Raw genomic sequence first — 26,263 nt, 5'->3', positions numbered from 1 at the left:
AATTTATTTAAATTTTATTGCACAAATACAATATAAAACTGCCTCATCTGCCACAATTTTACTTCCATACTTGAACTCCGGGATAAAAAGTATATGTTATTCTGGGTCTTCAGCTACCTACATTCCAAATTTCATCGTAATCGGTTCAGTAGTTATTGCGTGAAAGAGTAACAAACATTCATACTGACATCCTGACATACTCACAAACTTTCGCATTTATAATATTAGTGGGATTATATTTTGTTTTAAAACAATTTTATGCCAAATACTTTAAGAGGTGTACTACTACCGTTGTTTTATTGGCGTAAATAAATAAATAAGTTTAGAATAAATTTATTGTTTTAATTTTATGTGGAAGAAATTATCCATTGTTCACAAAAATTACTTAAGTAATTTGACGAAATCTAGTTATTTCCACCTATTACAGTATTATCATTATATTCGTTCATTATTCATTATATTCATTCAAATTGTTTGCTAGTTGCCAAGCGACAGTTGAACTGGTATTGATACAATATCGACATTGCCTGAAGTCGAATATCCGATAAATAATATCAGTTAATCGAGGCAAATATTGGATTTCGGGTTTAAAGATAAAACTGTGAGTAACTTTGTTTATATACTTTTATTGTTAGTGCTACCATCTATATACACAATACAATAACTCTTTATTGCAATACAATAAACTAGACGCCGCAAGCTACTTCGTCCGCATGAAAGCCTATCAATCCCGCGGGAACTCCGGGATAAAAAGCCTATGTGTTACTCTGGATCTTCAGCTACCTACATACCAAATTTTTATCGTAATCGGTTCAGTACTTTTTTGCGTGAAAGAGTAACAAACATCCATACTGACATACTCACAAACTTTGGCATTTATAATATTAGGAGGAAGGATTTATGTAAAAAACATTGAAGCAAAAGGCAGTCTTTCCACTAAAAGCTATTTCTTCCAGGTTTTACATCTTTAAATTATATATCTGTGGGAAGTTATCATATTAATGAGTATTTCAAGTAAATTAAATTGTAATTTACAAGCACTTCAAGTCAAGGAAGCCGATGCTGTGCTCTGTGGTAGCCTGCAAAAAAAATCTAACATCTGGTAAGTGTGTATAATGATTCTACTCTTTTTCCTCCTGACTAAAAAAAAACTATTACAATTCGCTGAGGTTTACTATTAATAGGAAAATGAGCAAAAATAAATGTTAAACAATACTAAAGATAACAAAATGATAAAGCTACAGTGTGCGAGTAAAAATAAAAATTAATAAAAAATTTAGTCAAATTAATTTTATTATGCCGTGTGGTTCCCGGCACCAATACAAAAAAGAATAGGACCACTCCATCTCTTTCCCATGGATGTCGTAAAAGGCGACTAAGGGATAGGCTTACAAACTTGAGATTCTTTTTTTAGGCGATAGGCTAGCAACTTGTCACTATTCGAATCTCAATTCTATCTTAAAGCCAAATAGCTGAACGTGGCCTATCAGTCCGCTCAGGACTGTTAGCTCTGTCTACCCCGCAAGGGATATAGACGTGATTATATGTATGTATGTATGTAATTTTATTAATTTACCTATTCCTTATAAAGGATTTTTTCCACGTCGGGCAAGATGGATTTGATCTGAGTCTATCAAATACCAAAGTACGTTATGTTTTCAAATATTTCTCGCGACCTTTCACGTAATGAAATTTAATAATTAGTAATCGGATTACCGAAGATATAGATAATTTTTATTGATATCAATTGATATAATTATTTAATTATTTTATTTGTATTAAATCTGTTAACGATACAGCCACCTGTTTTTGTTTTTTTGTTTTGAAAAAGTATATGTAAAATATTAAATGTAAGTGAGGCGAAATATTTTGTGTGGTACGTTAAAAAAAATGCATTTCAAATGAAACATTTGTGCGTTTTCATTAAAAATGAATGTGCTTAGTCAATTAATAAATAATATACCGTAGAGATGTGGCGTGCGGTTCTTGGCACAAATAAAAACGAATCATATCAACACATCTCTTACCCAATGCATGTGACAAAGACTAATTTTAACTTGAGGCTTTTCTTTTAGGCGATAGGCTATCAACCTTTCACTATTTGAATCTCAATTCTATCATTAAGCCAAATAGCTGAACGTGGCCTATCAGTCTTTTCAAGACTGTTGGCTCTGTCTACCCCACAAGGGATATAGACGTGACCATATGTATGTATGTATGTCCTAGGCTGCAAAGTCGGTCATTAACGTAAGTAATTTACATAGACTTACGAAATTCTCAGCTTGCTCCTAATTCGTTGAGTTAACTTATTCTGACCTGCCGAAGCTAATTTTTCTGCAAACAAATCGGCTGATGAATTCTATCATAAATTTCTTCGATAATTAAGTTATCCGTATAATTAAAATAGGAAAAATGATGTTTCCTTTTGGCGCCATTTGGTAATCGTATGTTGAAAAATACACAAAGAATAAAAGAATATTAACGATCAAACTGAGAAAAACTAAAATTTTTAAACACATTTTATCTGCTCTATGAAAATACCCAGTGGTTCATCGAATTTTTCATTGAAAAGTAATTGTTTTTTCTTGTTTTCTGTACAAAAACGGTATGCAATAAGATTGACGTAATCCTAAACAATAAGTTATGTTACATAAAAATAGATTGTTTATTTTGAGTTATTTTAACATCAATGACAAGTTTACTTCAATTCACATGAATAATGTAGTTAGTGCGCATGTACTCAATTATTTTTTTCTATAGTAAATTTTAAACTATACTACACAATTTTAAGGGAACAATTTAGGCAGTCATTGTAACACGCGAGGTGTTGATTCCCGGCTCAGTGAAAGTGTAAAATCTATACGTGTACCACGTTTTTGTTCTTTACGGGGTAGACGAAGACAGTGATCACAAGAATCAAACGTTAGTTAAGTTTTAGAATCAAACTTTTACGAACTCTACCTAAATGGTAATGGGCACAACGACAATAAAAAAAGAAAATGTCAATTCAAGTAATTATATTATCTGTAGGCAACCTATTTAATGTTCGCCATAGCAACGGTTGCCATGGTTTGTTTAGTTAGGAAAAAAAATGTCAGAGAGTGTATTTTATTGTCAAATATTTTTATTTTATTTCCAACCATATAGTACCTCCTTTTAAACTGATTATTTCTCTCTTTTTTCTCATTCTGTCTTCTGTAGATAATAACTAACTTTGCGGCTATACTTCCTAAATATCTTTTTAATTTGTAAATTCATTCATTGCAATTTTTTTTTTTAAATTAGCGTAGGTAGTTCTTTGACGATATACCTACTTGACTATATAAGTAACCAATAATTCTATTAAACTGAACGTGGCCTATCAGTCTTTACAAGACTGTTAGCTCTGTCTACCCCGCAAGGGATATAGACCTGATTATATGTATGTATGTATGTAACCAATAATTATAGTCCGGTAGGCTACTAAATTGGTCAATGTAGCTGCTCAGGTCCAATGATATGGCGCACGACCATAGATGAGTTACTCGGCCGGTGCACGCGCACTTAATTTTTTTTTTTCTAGCAGTAAATTGGTTTCACGAATGAGTAACCATTGTTTTATGGAGTGTTCAACGTGGTGAAAATGTTTGAACATGAATTTAATGAGATCACATTTTACGACCGTTTAGCTTGTTGTATGAAATAAATTAAATAAATAAAAATAAGTTTTATTAAATATACCAAAATCGACATAAGGGGAATTCTGAGTTTTTCTATGACTGAATATAATTATTATTTACTACTTATTATGGTTCCTTAAACAACAACAATAGTTTTATGAATCACCTTTGGGGGAAAAATGGGAGGGGGAAAATAAACATTGCATTATTTTATTTTATTAGAGTAACCAATAGCAATATGTTTATAATATGTGCCAAAAATAGACATTAAAGCAGTCAATCTACTTTTAAATAAATTTAAAATTTCCATTTAGTCCTCACAGCTAGAAATTATATGGACTGGAATCTTGTACTAAACCCCTAAAATGTACATACTTGACATGTTGACCCTACACAGTTAAATTTCGAACAACGCGCTCTTTTTTTAAAACAAAAGCGTTTGTGTACACACAAACACGTCATCAGCATGCAACGCCAATAAGCGGCAATATACAAATAGATACCAATAGAACATGACTAAAGATAGTACAAACTTCAATGCGTTTAAACGATCCAGCCAGTACGCACGCACTCGATTTTTTTTTTTTACTGTTTACCCGAACGTAAGTGAAACGAAACGGAATTTCTTGCGCTACGTTCTGTTTTCAATATTTGAATTTTGGTGGCAAACGAAACTGGACTTTGAGTGAATACAATAAAGTGCTGTGTAAATTTTCAATTATCATATCAGCGATATGGTATTGATTTTAGCGTAATTATTGATAGGCCAAAAGGTGAGTTCGATAAGATTATTTGAGTTCTATGTTTCAAAGTTAATTTATTACAATTAATTCTCATTGAAATTAAAATTTTGTTTGGACTTTCTCCTTCATCGTGGTTGATTTTCGACTGCATTCTTTGCATTATTATTATCGTGAAATTAAATCTTGGAAGGTAAATGCTTTTAAATCTTGGGACTCTTCTTATATATAGTAAGCAAACCGTCAATATCTTAAAATTTCAATTTAATAACTACACCATTTATTTGAACGTAGTTCGAGTATTGTGAATCTGTCTACCCCGTAAGGGTAAAGTCTTAATAACATAAATAAATAAGTACATATTTATGCAGTCTTAGTTGTCGGCTTCAAATCACGGAAGTTTGAGCAAACATTAATTGTTTGCCTGACACCAAGTCAACTCGGTAATTGGACACTTATATTAGTTGCAAGTGCTTGTGTCCTTTAATTGCCTCCTACGACATCAATAGGAAAAATGCAGTAGTCATTAGTATTAAGAGTATAATTAATTAGTACCTATCTAAGTAATTATACTCTTACGGAAATTTAACTTCTTATTACTGTTAGAGTAACTTTAATTTACTGTATTTGTAAATGAATATATAATTTTCTATAAATTAAAACCATTTACGCAAAAGGGTAATTACAAAATAGGGTAAAAAAAATCACTAAAATTTAAATACTTTTATTTGATTGACATACATACATACATAAAATTACGCCTCTTTTCCGGAAGGGTAGGCAGAGACTACCTCTATCCATATGCCACGATCTCTGCGTACTTCCTTCGCTTCATCCACATTCATAACTCTCTTCATGCAAGCTCGGCAGCGGTTTATTTGATTGACTTTATGTAAATTTTGAGATCTTTGTCTCTGTAACATCATACTTACAGAAGTTAAGGCAAACAAGATCTCTTATACTTATAGGAATAAAAACATAGAAATCGGTATATGTATTCAAAAATTCAAAATTTTTATTCATTATTATAGGATACTATTATATCGCTTAATAATTGTCGTATGGTTTAACAACATTGGTTGACGTCAAATAAATTACTTAAAAACTAAGTTTACTGCCGCTTCCAAGGCGTCAGTGCAGAAGAAGCGGTAACAAACTGCACTGCAGCATTTTCTTCAACAACGTCAACTTCACAATATTAAATTATACTTAGAATACTTAGAATTATTTTGCTTAGAAGTCACGATGCCGTAAATAGAACACAAATATAAAATAAATAAAAGGAGAAATTACATTTATGTGCCGTGTGGTTTCCGGCACCAATATAAAAAGCAATAGGATCACTTCATCTCTTTCCCATGGATGTCGTAAAAGGCGACTAAGGGATAGGTTTATAAACTTGGAATTCCTCTTGTTGCACTAAAAGCTACACAGCTGAACGTGGCCTTTCAATCTTTTCGAGACTATCGGCTCTGTCTACCCCGCAATTGATAAAGACGTGACTATATGAAATGTTTTAAGATGGAAGATGCAATAAGTAATTAGTTTTGTATTTACATTATAAATAGCAAGTTAAAACCTTTCAATTTGTTGCGTCGATAGCTATATCGAGATAAAGTCAACATTTGACCCTCGTACGTTCAAAGTACAACAAGTATAACATCATACTATACAAGCTGTCCCGGTAAACGTTGTTTTGCCATATAAATAATTTTTAAGTATTTTCTAGTAAAAAAAAATGTTAAGTGTGGACAACCTTTATCACTGAGGGGTATGAAAATACTCGTAGATATTGGCCGATTTTCAGACCTAGTTAATATGCTCACAAAATTTCATGAGAATCGGTCAACCCGTTTCGGAGGTACGGGAACGAACATTGTGACACAATAATTTTATATATAAGATGTATTAGGAATATGTAATAGGTACGACACATAGGTATATAAATATTTATAATGTAAACAAATTTAAAATACATTAGGTATGTCTTTAGCTGTTTGAATAGCATCGCAAAGCCTAATGAAATTACATACATACATATAATCACGTCTATATCCCTTGCGGAGTAGACAAAGCCAACAGTCTTGAAAATACTGAAAGGTGTTTACGCAGCTGTAGGTATGGCTTTATGATGGAATTGAGATTCCAATAGTGACATGTTGCTATCCCATCGCCTACAAGAGGAATCCCAAATTTATAAGTGTATTCCTTACTCGCCTTTTACGACATTCACGGGTAAGGGATGGAGTGGATTTATTCCAATAAAGTGCCGGTAACCACAGGATACAAATTATTTGACACGACACTCACTTATTACTTAATGAAATTATTAGAAAGAAAAACATGTTAAAATTATGTGGTTCTTACTTTTTATTTACTTAATTGATAATTATGTGGACGAATGACACTTATCTCTGTTGATTAAAATATCGTCTGAAATTCGATGCTTTTGGAATTAAAGCAATCTATATTGTCTATGCCCTGAATTTTTTAAGAAGCCATAAGTACTTCAATGATCGATCATGATCCAAATTTGGATATATTTCGATAGAGGTGTGGTAGATTTCGATAAGGTCATTATTGTTAGACGTTACTTACTCCTGGGTTGCCTTAGCCGGACCCTGGGCTCCCCAAGGTGAACGTAACCAGGACTAACATCAAGTTATGTTTAACTATATAACCCAAATATTCATATCATAGTGATTCATATAAGTTATAAATATAAGCATAGTATGATAAAAATATAACGTCATGATTGTAAAACAAAAAATATGCAGAAGTGACACTGAATGCATTTACTCTAAACTACAGCCGTATAGAGTAAATGCATTATAGGAAACATTACAATTTTTTTATGAAATTCATAGCTTTATTGGCAAACTGTTAATTAGTTGTCGTTATTGTCAAAATATATAACGATCTTAAATGTAAATGCAAATATGAAGTGTGTGTGTGTGTATGTAACGTGAGGCATATTCGTGACAATACTCAATACTTCTACATATTTGTACCGTTGGCTCTGTCTACCCCGCAAGGGTTATCGACTAGATAATATGTATTTGATATATTTAAAAGCGTCTAAGAAAATAAATACATCGGAATTGAAATGATTGTTCAGCAAATTTTTGCTTAACGTGAGGCATATGACCATATGCTCACCATAAATAAATAGATTTAAATTTAAATTCAAAATTTTTATCCTTTTTATGGGACATTTCAATATCACTTAATAATTGTCATATACTTTTAGTTTCATAACATTGAATGACGTCAAATAAATTTTTTTAAATTAAGTTTACTGTCACTTATAAAGCGTCAGTGCAGAAGAAGCGGTAACAGTACAAGATACACAGTATACAAAAACTGAAGGGTTAAAAGAGCCACTTCTGTGTACATGTCATTTATAACACCTTACCTGACTTATCACTATTTACAAAGCAACTTATCACTACTCTAATCACTCGTTCTTTCGTAAAATTGAGGTATTTAAAAATAGATAATCGCGGGATTATGAAATACCTTGAAAACTATTTAAACATTCACACTCCAACTGTCAAAAGGATTCAAAGTTCACGGTCTATTTTATAATTTCTGAAATATTTTCACATACATACATATAGTCACGTCTATATCCCTAGCGGTGTAAACAGAGCCGACAGTCTTGAAAAGACTGAGAGGCCACGTTCAGCTGTATGGTTTTATGATGGAATTGAGATTCAATTAGTGACAGATTGCTAGCCAATCGCCTACAGGAGAATTTTATAAGCCTATTACTTAGTCGCCTTTTACGAAACCCATGGGAAAGATATGGAGTGGTTGTATTCTAAAGTGTCAGAAACCACACGGCAAATATATTTACATAGATTTTATTATTGGCAGTCTGCCTTACAGATGAATCCGTAGAAGATATAAAAATTGAATAAATTTTATAACGGCATAAAATCAACTTCTTCGTCTTTGTCAAAGGGTAAATTTAAGTCTATCAGTAAGTTTACCAAATAGATATCCTCTGAGGTATGTGTGTGTGTTTGTGACATCATAGATCCCGGGTTCGGATCCCAGCCATGCATGATTAGAAACGAACTTTCTCTGATTGGCCTGGGTCTTGGATGTTATACATAGTATCGTTGAGTTAGTATCTCGTAACAGAAGTCTCGAACTCACTTTAAGGCTAACTCAATCTGTGTAATCTGTCCCATATTTATTTATATACTTAATTATAAATCGACATAATTTACCTAGGTGAATTAATTCTATTATACTTATAACTGCTCAGACACTATACTCAGTCACAAAAGTATTCTTAATATCTGAATTTATCTAAACGAATAAAATTTTATATCACCTCATCTATTTTTCCTTTGATAAGATTATCTGTGCAAGACACACTTATTTTGTTATGCGCAGAATAAATTGCGTAACCATAAAATTACATTGTAATTAACCGATTCACTGAAGTAAAAGGTCAAAAGTCGTGATTGTGTTTCTACTTGTATATTTACTACATTTCAATGAGTTTTAAATTTACAGAAAAACGAAACAATTAACGGATTTTTCCATTTAAGTTACCTATATTTACACATCCTACTAATATTGTAAATGTGAAAGTTTGTTAGTATGTCAGGATGTTTTTTTTTCGTTTTTCATCATTGAAGCCCTGAAAGATATATAATTTTCCCCGCTTTTTTCACATATTCCATTACTTCTTCGCTCCTAAAAGTTGCAGCGTGATGTTATATAGCCTAAAGCCTTCCTCGATAAATGATAAAAAAATCGATTCAACACAAAAATAATTTTTCAATTCGAACCAGTAGTTCCTGATATTAGCGCGTTCAAACAAACAAACAAACTCTTCAGCTTTATAATATAAGTATAGATTACTACACCCGCCAAATGGACTAGCATGCATCGTTTGCCTCATTGTGTCGCAAATGTTCCGTTGCAATCGATTGCATTTAATTATTCACCCGATGACTTTGTTCCGCGTTATTCTATTTATATGATGTTACATTGTTACGAAGCTATGTATATACGCGTATTCTTTGAAATCGTAGGACTTTTAAAAGGTCAATAGTTTAAATGCATTAAATTTTAATGTGATTTGAAAATTACTATGTTATTTTTTGTTGTTGGGTCTTCAGTTTCAAACTTTTGCCCAAAGTCCCTGTTAAATTAAAAATAAACATAAAATATTTTTTTTGAAGATGGCACCACCTCTTTACCTCTCTTTCTCTTAGATCTCTTAGAAGATTAACACACACTAATTTACCAGTAAAAATCTTAGTTAGCCTTTTTCTTTTCCTGTTTTGAAATGACATACATTTTACTAGAATATCTTTACATAAACATATAACAGTAACATTAAAAACCCTAAATTTCGTCCATTGTAAGATACAAAAGAATCACATTACGCTGTTAAGACAACTAGGGATAAGTAAAGATGAAGGTCATGCATATATTATTTATTGTGATGAAAATCAAAATCCTTGTTAAACAAACATACAATCTGTTTTGTATGATGTATAGTGTGAACTTTGTCATAGATTTGAGCCGTTTCTGATGTAAATATAAGTATATTTAAGAATGTGCTGTGTCACTTATTCCGGCGTTCCACAAGGTAGTGTCCTATCTCCAGTACTATTTATTGTTCTCAACCATTACAAATCTCAATATAATGTCTTAATAGATAAACTTATTGAGTCATACACCAAGTAATGACAAAACAAACATCATTATATCATCCTTTATCTAACTATCTTCTTCTATCTATCTATCTATCTTATGACATGACTACGGGTGACTGACTCATCAACGCCAGCCTAAATCATATAAGCTACAAAGTTGAAATTGGGACATCAGCTATATGATATCATGTAGTGCTGAGATACGATTTTAGTGTTTAAATTCAATCCCCAAAGTGATCAAAAAGAGGGTTAAATTTTATATGAAAAAACATTAAATCTTGGCTGATACAGTTAAAGTTTGGCATAAATGCTCTTTAGCAAAAATAATCAAAGAGTTTTTGAAAAGTTTATTTCTATATGGACAAAAGAATCAAGTCAATGTATTTATCATCACAGAACTGAAACCAAAATCTGTTTGAACACTCTTTTCATTGGATACTACTAACTAATGGGTACTTACCTACTAATTATAAAAAAAATAAAAAATAAATGTTCCGGAGATCAGCATGGAGTCGCTTTGTGTAAATACCTGACTTGCTAAATCCGAATTATGTATCGTAAGACATTTCAATGCGTTCGAAGTCGCGGGCAATAGCTAGTTCTATTATAGGCGTCCCATCTCTGTTAATAACTTAATCCATCCTTACTCCATAATCCTTATTGTGATAGTATGTAATAACACAATAAGATAGGCATGTTGCTTTGTTGTTGGCTTTGGGACCAATCTTTTTCTTTTAAATCTCCCTCTTTGGCTCTGGTATCTTCAGTCTTGAATGTATTAGGCAACAGTTTATATCTTCTTCCTCCAAAAGATTAATAATTGAGCCAAGTGAAGCTTGAAATGTTTTATTTATTATCAAGATTTCAAATCTATCAACTAAAATATACGTGAAAAGTGATTTTTGTAAGGTAGTTGTAATTTTGTTTACATAAATTTTATTTATTATGAAGATAAATAAAATTCTTTTATGCAATGGTATAGCAATCTGTCAATAATACAACTATTTCATTCCATCATTAACGCGACCATTGCGATTCAAAGACTGTTGGCTCCCTATAAAGAATGACTTCCTCTTTAAAATCTTTGTGCGGAGAGAAGTGGATGGGCACACATTTATTTTCTTCACTATCATACTAATATAAAGATATATTTATCAGTTCATTAAATGTTTTGGTGATAGCAATGTATCCGAAGTTCACTACTGTTTTTAATATTGATACAATGTTTAAATTGATAAACACATTCAGGTCACTGTTATTATAATAACATGTGTGAGCACTATAGTGCTCTTGTGGTCAAATTAAAACATCATTTGAATGTGCCGTGTGGTTCCCGGCACCAATATAAAATAGAATAGGACCACTCCATCTCAAGTGACAGATTGCTTGCCCATCGCCTAAAATAAGAATACCAAGTTAAAAAGCCTATCTTTTAGTCGCCTTTTACGACATCCATGGGAAAGAGATGGAGTGGTCCTATTCTTTTTTGTATGGGTGCCGGGAACCACACGGATATAGACGTGATTATATAAATTAATGAATCTATTTAACATAATAACATAATATGAAACATCACATGCTTACAACAAACAGCACAAATCACTGAATTACAACGTCACTTGAATTTCTACTCTGTGAACTAAATGAATGTACGTCTAGTATAAATCACAATTAACTGCATAGTGCGTTGTATCGTTTGAGTTGACGGGATTTAACGGTACAATTTCACGACTATCATTGCAGAGGAAATATGTAGTTTACTAACATGAGATGAACAAAGCCGTGCGGTTTTGTAAAATTACATCAATATTGTAGACTGTTTTAAAACAATCTAGTGTGATCATGTTGTATTACATGTAGTAGTAAAGCAGTTTTCTAGTTTTATAAAAATGAATATACTCCTAGCATTATCAGATCAAACTCATTCGATTGAGGGTGTATAAATAATAAAAAAAATTAACGCGTATTGCTCATATCCAATGTCTTCTAAGTATTGAAAATCTTTGACCGCCATTAGCACCTTAAGACATTCAAATTCATTTGATTTCAGACAAAAAAAACAATAACCAAAATCCATTTTCTAACCCTATTATTAAAAAATCTTAACTCTTAGTTTTTTTTTGTATGCACAACTGTCAGTTTAACTTCAAATAGTTGAAAATTTTATTCTTGTTACAGAACTACCTCAAAATGGCGAATATCAGCAAGCTGGTTTTTGAAACAGCTTGCGAAGACCTTTCATGCCAGTACATGCTGCACCCGTGGCATGAAAGCTGTATAAAGTCAATGCCTGAAACCTACAGACATGCTGTGGTCGGCAGTGCTAAGTTTTATTCTATTATTTTTGTGGTAAGCCTCTTAACTATTCTTTTAATCCCTATGATACCCTCAAAATGGCAAGAAAGAACTAAAACCCCTCCACGGAGGGGTTTTAGTGGGAAACATTAGGTACCAGGAGTCCCACACTCTCCCGGGTGAAGAGCCGAGGGGGTAGTCCATAAAAAGGATTTCCCCTTCTATAACAAAAAAAAGGTATACTACCGAAATAAGTGGTGTTTTTTCTCGATTCTCTAGTGTAAACTTCAAAGCTATTCTGGTAGTGAAAAAAAAAACATACTGCGTCTTTATTCCTTACTCCGTAGACTATACCAAAAGTCGGCGGTTAAGTCTGAAGCAAAAAAAAAAAATTAATACTTACCAAAAAATTAGCTAAACTTTTTTAAAAACTTTTTATATTTTGTTTGTTTTACTGTAATGGTGCAATAAAGAGTTTTATCTATGTATCTATCTACATATCTATTTTTTGGTCGTAGCATGGCACGCGCGTCGCCGTTTTTTCGCGCGAAAACCTATCGCTGTCTCATTTCACGTCATAATAAAAAGCGAAACAGCGATCGTTTTTCGCGCTGCGGGACAGTAGTGCTATTTTATAATTTCTTTTTACAGGCACAATTATTAATGCAAAGAAAAAAGTGGCATAAAAAAGAAATGTGGATAAAAATGGGAGAGTACTACATTAGGTCCACGCTGCTTGGCGCGGGTGTTGCAGGCACGCTCATCTCAATTGGTTGCATTATTAGGTAAGGTATGTGAACTCATACTCTTTTCTAAGTTACGTACATTAGTTTGATTGCTAACTGATGCGTCAAGCGAGGGTAATATTGGGAAGAGTATCCATATTAAAGCAACTAAATGTGAAGCTATGATTCAATATACGTTAGAGTCAGGGAAGTCTCTATGCCCAGACTCTTTCTTACAGTTAGATTAAAAATGAGAAAGACGATGTGAGTTTCTAATTACCTGCCATTGTGATTCTTGTGTAATATACGAAAAATCCCTTTCGGCCGCCGTGGCAATTCAGTTTCGCAACTAGTTGTGAAAAAGGAATTTTATTGTCTTTTGGCAATAAGTTGCGATGGACGATTTCTTTTTATTTAGAAGCAACTAGTTGCAAATAAAGAATTTTAAAAGAAGAACGTTGTTTGTATCTTTATTGAATTTCAGTTCCGTGGAAAATTTGGGAAATCTTTTCATAGTGCAACCCTAGATCACATAAAGAGATTAAGTTTTTTCCAGATCCAATCATCTGAGCTGTACATGTATCGTACCAACATACATCAGTCAATCATCATATTATGTTATATTATTAATTTCAGAAAACTACAAGGAGACAAGTTCAGGTATCACACTTATATGCTCTTGCCGTTTACACTCAATGGACTGTTCATATACCTTGAGCCTCCGAGCAGGCGGAGTTTGGTCATCAACCTGTTCTTCAATTTGGTGAGTTTCTTGTTTACTTCCATATAAATCTGATCCTGAACCAGTTTTATATTTGATGTATTACTAGCTTTCACTCAAAGCTTTGCGTGCGCGAATATAACGCTATCAACAAAAAACTACCAATTCAAAGATACCTACAAAAAGCAACAAATTTAGAACCATCTACGAAAAGCGACGAAAAACATACATACATACATATGTATGGTCCCGTTTATATCCCTTGCGGGGTAGACAGAGAAAACAGTCTTGAAAAGACTTAATGGCCACGTTCAGCTATATTCTCAGACTCAGACTCAATAGAACCCAGAAGGAAGGTGTTATAGAATAGATTTTACTTTGAATGGCTTTAATATCCCGTACAAAAAATATATGCCGTATGGTTCCCGGCACCAATATAAAAAAGAATAGGACCACTCCATCTCTTTCCCATGGATGTCGTAAAAGGCGACTAAGGGATAGGCTTACATACATGGGATTCTTTTTTAGGCGATGGGCTAGCAACCTGTCACTATTTGAATCACAATTCTATCATTAAGCCAAAAAGCTGAACGTGGCCATTCAGTCTGTTTAAGACTGGTGGCTCTGTCTACCCCGCAAGGGATATAGACGAGACCATATGTATGTATGCACAAAAAATATACCAATATACTACAAAAACCTCTCACAAAACAAGAGAGATTATGTTTATTTCATGCCGCATCTTCCGATGTGACCCCATTTATCACATCTTTTGGCATGCAATCCTGAGCATATTATGTATGTATGAAGACCATAAAAGTACGTCTAATAGAATTCTTGTTTTTTTTTTTACTTAAAACTTATGTCTGCTTATTGTTCTATTCAGTTTTAGTAACGTGTGACAGTGGATAAAGTTGGATATTTTTTTATAATTTCACATGGCCTTTTTTTTTTAGATTATCGAGCTGTCAAAGCGAGTGCGTTAAAAATGGCTTCTTCCGTAATTAAATGTAATAACTGCAACATAGTGATCTGTGAAGTGCTGGCATTTATCCAAAACAAAGTGGATATTATGAACGAAGAGTGTTTAGTACGAATTTGCAAAGAATCATTCTCCGAAACGGATATTGAGAATGCAAAGCGCCTACTATTTGAATCCGTGCAAACGTCGGCACCGATGATTCGAAGAAGGCGGGACGGTAAGACGAAAAGAGACTTATTCGACGTGATAGCCTTGTTCAAAGAGACTGATCCTGAACTAGTCCCTATCTTTTGTGCTCGTGATCTTCAAAAATTACCCCCCATAAATTTTGATCACATCGATGCCACAAGACTACTAAAAGACATATTGATACTACAACGAGGACTCAGAGAAGTGCAAGAAACTTATGTCACATCTACACAGTTAAGTGAATTGAGACAGGAGCTAAAAGACATTAAAGATAGCGCATCTAGCAAGACGAGCTTTCATAATTACGATTTAAACATAAATCGTAAACGCGGTGGAGTTGTAAACGACAGTTTTTGTCTCGATAGCGGTCCAATGGGTCTTACCCACATAGTCGAAAAATCATCGAAACCTATTGCGGAGCAACGGCCAAGTATCCATCTATCTCCCTCCCCCGAGCGCTGTACGGCAGACAGGGTCTCGCTCACACCTGCGGTACCCGTCACAGCTGGGCGTGAATCATCGGCGCCCGAGTCTCCGTGCGAACAACAACAGTGTGTGGCCACGAAATCCGTCGATTGCAATGTTTTGTTTGCGGACGTTATTAAGAGTGGAGATGAGTTCAAAATAGAAAAACCGTCAGAAGAATGGACACTAAATCAAAAGAAAAGGCATAGAAATCGTCTATTGGGTACACAAGGAAAGGCAATAATGGAACCTAATAGTAAATTTAAAGCTGCTGAAACAAAAATCCCGCTATTTATTAACCGTGTTCACCATGATACGTCTGAAAAAGATATCATAGACTACATTATGGACAAAACACGAGTCGCAGTGACGCTTAAAAAGATTGAGATGAAGTACAAGAGGGGATATAACTCATATAAAATATTTATTCCAGAAACGAAATTATCACTGTTTTTGAAAGATGACTTGTGGCCGGAAGGGATATCATTTCGCCGTTTTGTCTATTTCAAGGATTATGGACAAAACAAGGTGAAAGATAGTAATGACATGAACAGAAAAAACATAAATTGACATTAATGATGCAAAATAACTTAAACAATTTTAATCTAATAAGTTATAACTGTAAATCGGTTACAAGGTCCATTGACGCTGTGCGAAGCCTTTGTAGAACGGCAGACTTAGTGGCCCTACAGGAAACATGGCTATGGCCGCACGATATAACATATCTAGGTACCATCGATAGTGAATTTGCGTACTGTGGCAAATCGGCGGTAGATACGTCTGTGGGAATTTTAAGAGGAAGACCCTACGGCGGCGTAGCTTTGTTATGGCGTAAAAGTGTATTTAATACAGTCTCAGTGTTAGACTGTAAAAGTGCGCGTCTAGCGGCAATCAAGATAGTGTTATCAGATCGGCAACTGTTAGTGTTTTCTGTTTATATGCCCACTGTTTCGGACGACAACCTCCTCGAATATACCGAGTGCCTAAGTGAAATAAGTGCAATTGTGGACGAATATAACACCGAGTTTGTGTACATACTGGGCGACTTTAACGCAGACCATAGTACGTTATTCGGCAGAGAACTTGACAGTTACTGTGATGAACAACAGTGGGTGTGTGCGGACTGGAAGTTCCTCGGACTTGAAGGTAACACATATACATACATAAGTGACTGTCACGGTACCACCAGCTGGTTAGACCATTGTGTTGTGTCGGACATAACGTATCAATCTATTTCAAGTATAAGGGTGCTTTATGATGTTCGCTGGTCAGACCATTTCCCATTGCGTGTAGAAATAAAGATTAATGCAATTAAATCTGTGTCATTATCAGAGAAAAATAATAATTCTATTAATAAAATACTTTGGGGGAACCGAGAAAGTAACCAAATAGATAAATATAATGACGTTTGTAATAATAAGTTTGAACAATTTGTTTTTCCATCAGAATTTAAGAATTGTATTGACCATAAATGTAATAATTTTATGCATAAAGAATTAATTGATAAAATGTATATCCAAATTGTGAATATTTTAATTGACGCATCTGTTTTGTCATACGAATGCAAAACAAAAAAGGGACGTAATTCTGTCATTGGATGGAATAAGCATGTTAAGGATGCCCACAGCGCGGCCAGAGTTAGTTTTATGAATTGGGTATTTTTTAATAAACCCTCGTCAGGGCCCATTTATAATGAGATGTGTGAGACTCGAAGGTTGTTTAAGTCTAAATTAAAATGGTGTCAAGACAGTCAAGAAGAAATAAAAATGGACTTGATTGCTTCCCATCACGCTGCTAAACGGTTTGACAAGTTCTGGAAACAAACTAGCAAACTTAATCACCCTTCGGGTATGCCTGCCAGTGTGGGGGGCATTAACAATCCTACCGCAATAGCAAACCAGTTTAAAGACCACTTTAAGGTTGTTTCACCGTTGGGGCCAACCATGCAACATAGTATAATCAATGCAAGTGATAGTCAACAAGACTATCTACACTTTTCTACCAAAGAGGTGGCCACTGTAATAAAAGGCATGACCCGTGGTAAATCCCCGGGACATGACTCACTCAGTGTCGAGCATCTTCAGCACGCGGGGCCACACTTGTCGCGCGTGCTGGCGATGTTCTATACTCTTTGTGTGGGACATGCATACTTGCCAAAAGAGTTAATGTTGACCTTAGTTGTGCCAGTCCCAAAAAACAAAATGGGTGATAAGTCGGATATACAAAATTATAGGCCCATTTCGTTAGCCGCTATCCTTGCTAAAGTGCTGGACAGTTTGCTTGATCGACAACTAACCAAGCATATCACTCTCCATGATGCGCAGTTCGGGTTCAGACCCGGACTCTCTACCGAATCAGCTGTTCTTTGTCTCAAGCATACTGTCCGGTACTACACGGATAGGAAAACACCCGTCTATGCCTGTTTTTTGGACCTTTCTAAAGCATTCGACCTCGTATCGTACGACAAACTTTGGAGCAAACTTGATAATACAGAAGTACCAAAAGAAGTTATAGATATTTTCAAGTACTGGTACGGTAACCAGAGCAACTATGTTAGGTGGGCGGGCTCTTTGTCTCAGGAATACGCAATGGAGTGTGGGGTGAGGCAGGGGGGGTTAACCTCCCCGACGCTGTTCAACCTTTACATGGACCAGCTGGTTCGTGGGCTCAGCGGCACCATGATAGGATGTTCTGTGGACGGTACGTTTTTTAACAACATAAGTTACGCTGACGACATGGTGCTGCTGAGCCCATCGATCAGCGGTCTCAGGCGACTGATCTCAGTCTGTGAGCGTTACGCCGTGGCCCATGGCCTCAGGTACAATGCAACTAAGAGCGAATTTTTAATGTTTAAGGCTACCGCTAGGACATATTCATCTGTCCCGCCTGTCTCGCTTGCTGGTACGCCGCTTAAACGGGTCTCGCAGTTCAAGTACCTGGGGCACTGGGTGACGGAGACCCTTAGTGATGACCTGGACATTGATAGGGAGCGTAGGGCATTGTCTGTCAGATGTAATATGTTGGCCCGTAGATTTGCTAAGTGCCCCTGTAGTGTAAAAATAACGTTGTTTAAGGCATACTGCCAGGTATTTTACACATGCAGTCTATGGGTCAACTTTACGCAGAGGGCATACAGTGCCCTACGTGTTACATATAATAATGGCTTGAGGGCGCTCTTGGGGTTGCCAAGATACTGCTCCGCATCAGGTATGTTCGTACAGGCTCAAATTGACACTTTTCAAGCTATAGCCCGAAAGAGGGTAGCCTCCTTGATGTGCAGGTTGAACGGCACCCCCAATCGTCTACTCAGAGTCATCGCTGGCAGGGTAGATGGGCCCTTTTTATGTCACTGGACTCGACAGCATTCGAGCTTAAATAAAAACGTGTCAAATTATTACTAACATTAGTACATAAGATTTACTAACAACTCTGGACTGTGTCTGAAATAAACATATTTTATTTTATTTTATTTTATTTTTATTTTTTTTTAAAGACTATTGGCTCTGTCTACCCCTTAAAGGATAAAGACGCATAATATGTATGTTAAACCTTGGACTGATTATTTATTTATTTAAACTTTATGCACGCAAAATATCCAACAGGTGGACTTAATGCATTCTCTGTCAGTCGAACCTTTGGACCAAACTGAGATGGATGTATGGCTATTGTGATAACTGTATAAGTAATAATAATATAAAATAGGTTATATAATACTTTATACATATAATATTTTACATACATAAATAAGGTTATACATTTTTTTTATTGTGTGGAGGTTCCAAGGGTGTGTTGTGTATGGGTTCATGATGGAACTGATTCCAAATAGTGACAGGTTGCTAGCCCATCGCCCACAAAAACAATCTCAAGTATATAAGCATATCCCTTAGTCGCCTTATATAACTTTTTTGGAAAAGAGATGGAGGTGGTCCTATTTTAAAGTGCCCGGGACCACGCGGCACAACAAAAGATTTTTTTAAGATTATTTTTTTAATTTGTAAATAATATTACTGGTACTGTCTCTTTTAGCTGGTGGAATACTATTTGAAAGCATTACAAAGAGCAGGATACCTGAAGATAACGAAGACTAAGCAGACTCTTTTATTCATGATCGGTAGCTCTATCCTTTTCTACCTTATGCGGTTAGAAGGGGAGAAAAAAGAACGGACTCCACTTTTCTGGTAAGTTTGAAAACACTCGTGCCAAATCAGTAAAAACGTAACATACGTAAACATATAATCACGTCTATATCCTCTGCGGGGTAGACAGAACAAACAGTCATCAAAAGGCTTAAAAGCCACGTTCAGCTGTTTGGTTTAATGACAGAATTGAGATTCAAATAGTGTCAGGTTGCTAACCCATCGCCTAAAAGAGGAATACCAAGTATGAAAGCCTATTTCTTAGTCGCCTTCTACGACAAAAATAGGAAAGTGATGGAGTAAAGCAAAAACAAATAATATAAAAAATTACAACTACAAGGTAATACATAAACATTCCCGGTGTCATCCCTTACAAACAAATATTCGACCTAGAACTTAAATAACAGTCTGCTGATTTTGCTGAATAAGCGCTCTCATAGAAAACTTGATAATTGTACCAAATAAAGTTCAAAGATATTAGAGAGACTAATAACTTGTATTTACTGACGCCTAAAAACTTACTAATATTATGTTACTAGGAGACGCCTACGGCTAAAATGTAGATAGTTCACTATCACCATAATTCTCGTTCCCGTGGGAATTTAGCGAAATCCTCTCTTAGTGCATCCCTAGACCACATAAATAACCTAACCCCAATTTCAAATCTCCAGACCCAGCGTTTTTGACCTAGGTTTGAAATGGCGTTAATATATGGAATCGATTGATGGCGGTTCCCTTTTTATTACATTCATACACATACATATGGTCACGTCTATATCCCTTGTGGGGTACACAGAGCCAACAGTCTTGAAAAACTAATATGCCACGCTCAGGTATTTGGCTTAATGATAGAATTGAGATGCAAATAGTGACAGGTAGCTAGCCCACCGCCTAAAAAAGAATCGCAAGTTTGTAAGCCTATTCCTTAGTCGCCTTTTACTACATCCATTGGAAAGAGAGTGTGTGTGTCCTATTCTTTTTTGTACTGGTACCGGGAACCACACAATACACCTTTAATTACAAAAGTTACTAATTACTAAGTAGTTAGGAGTGGGATAGCCTAGACGAACGTACCTTGATCAAATTAAAGACGTCTTGGCAAAAGGTCAGGTCAAGAGTACCCGAAACCACCGAGCTTGCATGAGAAGAATTATGAATGTGGATGTAGCGAAAGAAGTATGCAAAGATCGTGGCATGGAAAGATGTGGTTTCTGCCTACCCCTCCGGGAAAGAGGCGTGATTTTATGTATGCATATATATACATATGTATGTATGTACGTACAAAATTATTAGTGAACATAAGAAATATTATTTTATAATTCTTTTTCAGGTTATTCACGCCAGAAAAGGTGAGAAGAAAATCGGACGATTCGAAAAATGTCTGCCCCCATGAAGGATCATGTGAAAAACATATATTGAAGGTACAAATGTTTATTCTTTAATAATATAAAAAGCTTCTTTACAATTTTAAATTATAAGTATGACCTCATTAAGAGGTTCTTATACCTTGTATACTTACTTTATTGTAATAGAAATTCAATTTTCTTCTATATCAGTGTGAGTCATCTTCATAAACCTAATTGCTACCAACAACAGTTGTTTGTCAAATTGTATCTCCTTGCGTTAATTTCGGCAATGACATACAATAAACATAACAGTCTTTATCTCTTGCGGGATAGACAGAGCCAACAAACAGACTCGAAAACGCCGATAGGCCACGTTCAGCTTTTTCACTTAATGATTCAAATAGGGACAGGTTTCTAGTTCATCGCCTAAAAAAAGAATCCCAAGTTTAAAAGCCAATCCCTTAGTCGCCTTTTACGAGATCCATGGGACAGGGGAGGAGTGGTCGATCTATCATCAAGGCAAACAGCTGAACGAGGCCTATCAGCCTTTTTAAGACTATTGATTCTATCTCCCCCGCATGTATGTATGTAAAGAAGTATTCTACTTGTATAGTAAGTAGTCTACTTGTAGGAAATCTAAAAATATATTCGGGTTTCAGGGCTATGGAACATACTTCGGTATCGGTTTCGCAATTAGCCTGGCCAGAATGATTTTGCCCAGAATCAGGACTCCTATCAAAGCTCTCTCCACAATCAACAGGAAGACTTTCAAGATGGCGCTATTCTTCGGCAGTTATATCGGTATTTACAGAGTACGAATTTGTACAGTTCTTATGGGATATGGTGATTTGGTTATTTATTATACATTATATATATACAGTCACGTCTATATCTCTTACGGGGTAGACAGAACCAACAGGCTTGAAAAGCCTGAATGGCCACGTTTAACAACAAACACAAACGACATAAAGAATTCCAAGTTTGTAAGCCTATCCCTTAGTCGCCTTTTACGACATCTATGGGAAAGAGATGCAGTGGTCCTATTATTTTTTGTATCGGTGCCGGGAACCACACGGTACCTATTTATTTTATATTTCTATATTGTAAAAATTACAATTTGTAAAGTACAATTGGCGGACTTAATGCTAATAGCATTATCTGACAGTCTACCATTGGGTTAAGCAGAGAACATTTGTGTGATATGTGATATTAATTGTATTTATAAAAATTATCGCCCACGTTATCAGTTAAACCTTAAGCTAAACATGCACATCGACCTCTGAAAATGACAGTATTAGTACATAACCTAAAAAATCCAAAATGGCCGCCGACTGACATGAGGATATTTGTGGATCGGCTTTGCCGAATAAATCTAATGCCATCGTCATCATATCCCTTTTAATTCCATTTAAAAACAAAATAAGGAATACTCCATTTCAGCGAAAATTAATTGTAGTTAGTTTTAAATTATTTTAATCAGTTTCTTATAAATTTGTATTTGTATTTTTGAAGTGTAAACTATAGATAATAACTTTATACCGCGAATAACTTTTTCGCCAAGAATATTAGCTTTATAAGCTTGTAAAGTAATTTGCATTGTACTACCCTTCAAGTTATTTATTTCAATTTCTATGATTGAACCTTTCATTCAGTAAGATATTTAGACACACTTCTATTAATAAATAAATAGTTATTTTTTATCTGATTTTCTATCAGCGTTGCAGTTCAATTGACATAACAATATTATCTTTTTATTTAGAGGTGTAATTATTTGACTTATGTGTAACAATTAATATAGCATGCAAGCTATAATTAATAACTGGTTAGGAGGAAACATGTTTAATGCTACACCTTTTGTAAATCCTTATCATAAGCAAATAAAGATTCTATTCTATTAGATGATTGAAATTTTTGATCAATTTATAGTCATAATATTATTTTCTTTTACTTTACAGGCTGTGATCTGCTACTTATGCCGTAAGAGAGGTTACGATTCAGCAGAATACGCCTTGCCTGCGGGATGTTTATCTGGACTTTCAATATTGTTTAATCAATCCTTAGGGCTTTCTATAGCCGCTGCAACGGGGGCTCTCAAAGTAAGTATATAAAATTATTAAACTCTTTCTCCAAGCCTAAGATCTGAATATATACCTGTTTCTGAACACATCGCAATTTTATTGTCTTGGCATATTTGATGTCAATATTTAAACGCTTGTTTTCATTATTCTTACTTTGATTTTTACTACGCTTTTATTTATTCTATAGAAAATAGATCAGAAAGATGATAATTATTACGTTTAATACTTAAAGCTCGCTCGAATACAAAAAGGACGGCTAAATCTTCTTCAAATATAATAAAAAAGAATAGGATCACTCCATCTATTTCTAATGGATCGGATAGGCTTATAGGATTGGCATTCATCTATTAGGCGATGGGCTGGCAACGTGTCACTATTGGAATCTCAATTCTATCATTAGGCCAAACAGCTAAACGTGACCGGTCAGCCTTTCAAGATTGCTGACTCTGTCTGCCCCGCAATGGATATAGACGTGACTATATGTACCTATAGATGGCAAATAGACACATATATGTAATACATTTTTCGTCATTTTCAGTTATATTCAACGATTTTGTACGAGAAGAAAGTTCTACCAGATAACATTCCTCTACCGGAAATGCTCTACTGCTTCTGTCAAGGGACCCTATTCAATGCGAGATATATGGATAGTGACATTTGCCCCGGATATATCTTCAACCTCATGAGGGGTGTAAGCAATGGATGGTATGTTACTATTTTGACGGCCTCTGTGGCGCAGTGGTAAGACGCTAGTCTGTGACACCGGAGGTCCTGGGTTCGAAATCTGGCCAGGGCATGATGTGAACTTTTTCTGATTGGCCTGGGTCTTGGATGTTTATCTATATAAGCATTTATTATAAAATATAGTATCGTTGAGTTAGTATCTCGTAACACAAGTCTCGAACTTACTTCGAGGCTAACTCAATCAGTGTAATTTGTCCCATATTTATTTATTTTTTATATTTCATTTAACACTTGGTTTTATTAATAACGTTTATTCGCCAACGGTTTTTTGTAAATTAGCGTTATAGAAGAAACCGCTGCCTGCAATTTATCCGCTGCTGTTAAACTTGCACTTTGGAAACGCAAGTATAGCTTATCCTGTGGCTTTGCTTCTGTAGAAATTTCCAGAAAAAATATATTCAAATTCAAATTCAAAATTTTTATTCATTATTATAGGATACTATATATCGCTTAATAATTGTCGTATAGTTTAACAACATTGGTTGACGTCAAATAAATTACTTCGATTATATCATTCGATTAGTAGACGTAAAAGATGACCAAAGGATAGACTAATGAACTTGAGATTCATCTTTTAAGCGACGGGCTAGCAACCTGTCACTATTTTAATCTTAACTTCAACTTTAAGCCATACAGCTGAACGTGTTATTAATTCCATTCTTAAGCTGAAAGTGAACTCTTTTTGAGATAATTAGCAGTGTCTACCCCGTGGTGAACATTGGCACAAGCATCATCCAATGATCTTAAAAATAAAATTCTCGTGTCACAATGTTCGTTCCCGTACTCCTCCGTAACGGCTTGACCGATTCTCATGAAATTTTGTGATCATATTGAATAGATCTGAGAATTGGCCAACATTTATTTTTCATATTCCCTGGTGAAGGGTTGTCCACCCTTAACATTCTTTTTAACTAGAAATTACTTAAAAATATTTATATGGCAAAACAACGTTTGCCGGGACAGCTAGTTACGTACATATATATAAAATTCAATAAGTGAAGTTGCCTTGACAAAACAATTTGCCCCGAACAATTTCATACATGTTTATTAAATCTCTGTTGGATATTTACATTGAGAATCCGGACTTCTGAATACACGAGGGTAGTCGCAGTCGCGTCATATTGACATACCTGCCGTAATACGACGTGGAATCTTATCGTTTTTGTTATTACATTTCATGAATGTTTACATGATTTTTTTTTATTATATTTATTCTACTTTATACCTTTAATATTTGATTTGTATTGATATTTTATGTCTTTCTCGCTGGTACTATGGGGTTATGTGTGGAATTGTCCCACGGTGTGACTTGAAGACGATTTTGTAACAGTGATCTCATGGGACTTGTCACACGAAAGAATTCCTTTTATATGACCCACCATGGGACAACTTAATAGAATTAGTCGGGTAGACAGGATATTTTTATTAACATTTATTAAAAAAAATGGCCATCAAGTCGATCAGTAAAGAAAATTGAGAGCATGGGTGGCCAAATCGTTATAGTGCCCAAACAAAATGCGAGATGAGTATGAAGGCACAGGTTCAAATCCTATCTCGACCATGGTTACATGTCATGGTCATGGTTCAGAGTCACTGTGACTCTTATTTGAGTTATGCACACTAGTTTGAGTGCTAACCGATGCACTTACGGCGAGGGAAAACATCGTGAGGAAACCTGCACATTGTGGCAACTTGCTGTTTAACCATGTTCCAATAAGGGCGAGGCTCCCCTGTTAAAGTTGCGGAGCTTGAATGTTGAAAATAATACAAACTATTTCTCTTTTCAGCTCCGAGTTGATACAGAAGAATTTGACAGACGCATTAAAGAAGACTGCGGGTGTTTAGAATATTTTTTATAGTTAATTTTAGACGAATTGATAATTTTCTTTTTTTACACGTTATAGTTAAATTTTACATAACTCTCAGTTTTATATTATATTTTCGAAAGGTATAATGGTTGAGGATTTATTAAAACTAGGGAAATATTTTGAGGGCTGTGTTATACTCGTATTGAGGATTGTTCACTTTTGAATCATTCATTATTTTCACAGAATAAAATTTAATAAAATTGATCAAAATTTAAGAACTGATGTGCGATTTATATTAGGTCAAACAGGAATTATTCTCATATTTTTTTGAATGAATAGTGTAAAAAAGAGTCACGTCTGTAATAATAAATATACCCGTAGTGTATTTATGGTGATGTGTGGTAACAGACCCTATACCTACTAGTATATACCTACCTGGTACCTGGTGCCGTGTGGTTCCCGGCACTATTACAAAAAAGAATAGGACCACTCCATCTCTTTCCCATGGATGTCGTAAAAGGCGACTAAGGGATAGGCTTATAAACTTAGGATTCCTCTTTTAGGCGATGGGCTAGCAACCTGTCACTATTTGAATCTCGGTTCTATCATTAAGCCAAATAGCTGAACGTGGCCATTCAGTCTTTTCAAGACTGTTGGCTCTGTCTACCCCGCAAGGGATATAGACGTGATC

General features: G+C 34.9%; 1 protein-coding gene across 2 annotated transcripts; it reads left to right on the top strand.

Moving 5' to 3' along the window:
• Positions 1 to 1,764: 1,764 nt before the first annotated feature.
• Positions 1,765 to 26,007, top strand: LOC106133126 (transmembrane protein 135). 2 transcript variants are annotated; one of them, XM_060946183.1, is made up of 10 exons: positions 1,765 to 1,876; positions 12,262 to 12,432; positions 13,030 to 13,163; positions 13,740 to 13,866; positions 19,487 to 19,638; positions 20,927 to 21,017; positions 21,602 to 21,754; positions 22,898 to 23,038; positions 23,559 to 23,725; positions 25,552 to 26,007. In XM_060946183.1, exons 2-10 carry the CDS (start codon positions 12,274 to 12,276, stop codon positions 25,607 to 25,609), a joined length of 1,182 nt encoding a protein of 393 aa, XP_060802166.1. In that variant the 5' UTR covers positions 1,765 to 1,876; positions 12,262 to 12,273; the 3' UTR covers positions 25,610 to 26,007. The 2 variants fall into 2 exon arrangements, with proteins under 2 accessions (XP_060802166.1, XP_060802165.1); XM_060946182.1 differs by lacking the exon at positions 1,765 to 1,876 and adding an exon at positions 4,189 to 4,432.
• The last annotated feature ends 256 nt before the right edge of the window (positions 26,008 to 26,263 follow it).

Source organism: Amyelois transitella, chromosome 10 (assembly GCF_032362555.1).
Source record: "Amyelois transitella isolate CPQ chromosome 10, ilAmyTran1.1, whole genome shotgun sequence".
Taxonomy (NCBI): domain Eukaryota; kingdom Metazoa; phylum Arthropoda; class Insecta; order Lepidoptera; family Pyralidae; genus Amyelois; species Amyelois transitella.
The sequence above is the reverse complement of the archived record's forward strand: the minus strand, read 5'-3'. Positions and strand labels throughout refer to the sequence as shown.

Excerpts from the sequence above, each read along its gene's own strand:
- LOC106133126 (XM_060946183.1), top strand. The coding sequence starts at position 12,274 with ATGGCGAATATCAGCAAGCTGGTTTTTGAAACAGCTTGCGAAGACCTT. Across the intron at positions 13,867-19,486 it reads TCAACCTGTTCTTCAATTTG|CTGGTGGAATACTATTTGAA; the intron begins GTGAGTTTCTTG and ends TGTCTCTTTTAG. Across the intron at positions 23,039-23,558 it reads CTGCAACGGGGGCTCTCAAA|TTATATTCAACGATTTTGTA; the intron begins GTAAGTATATAA and ends CGTCATTTTCAG.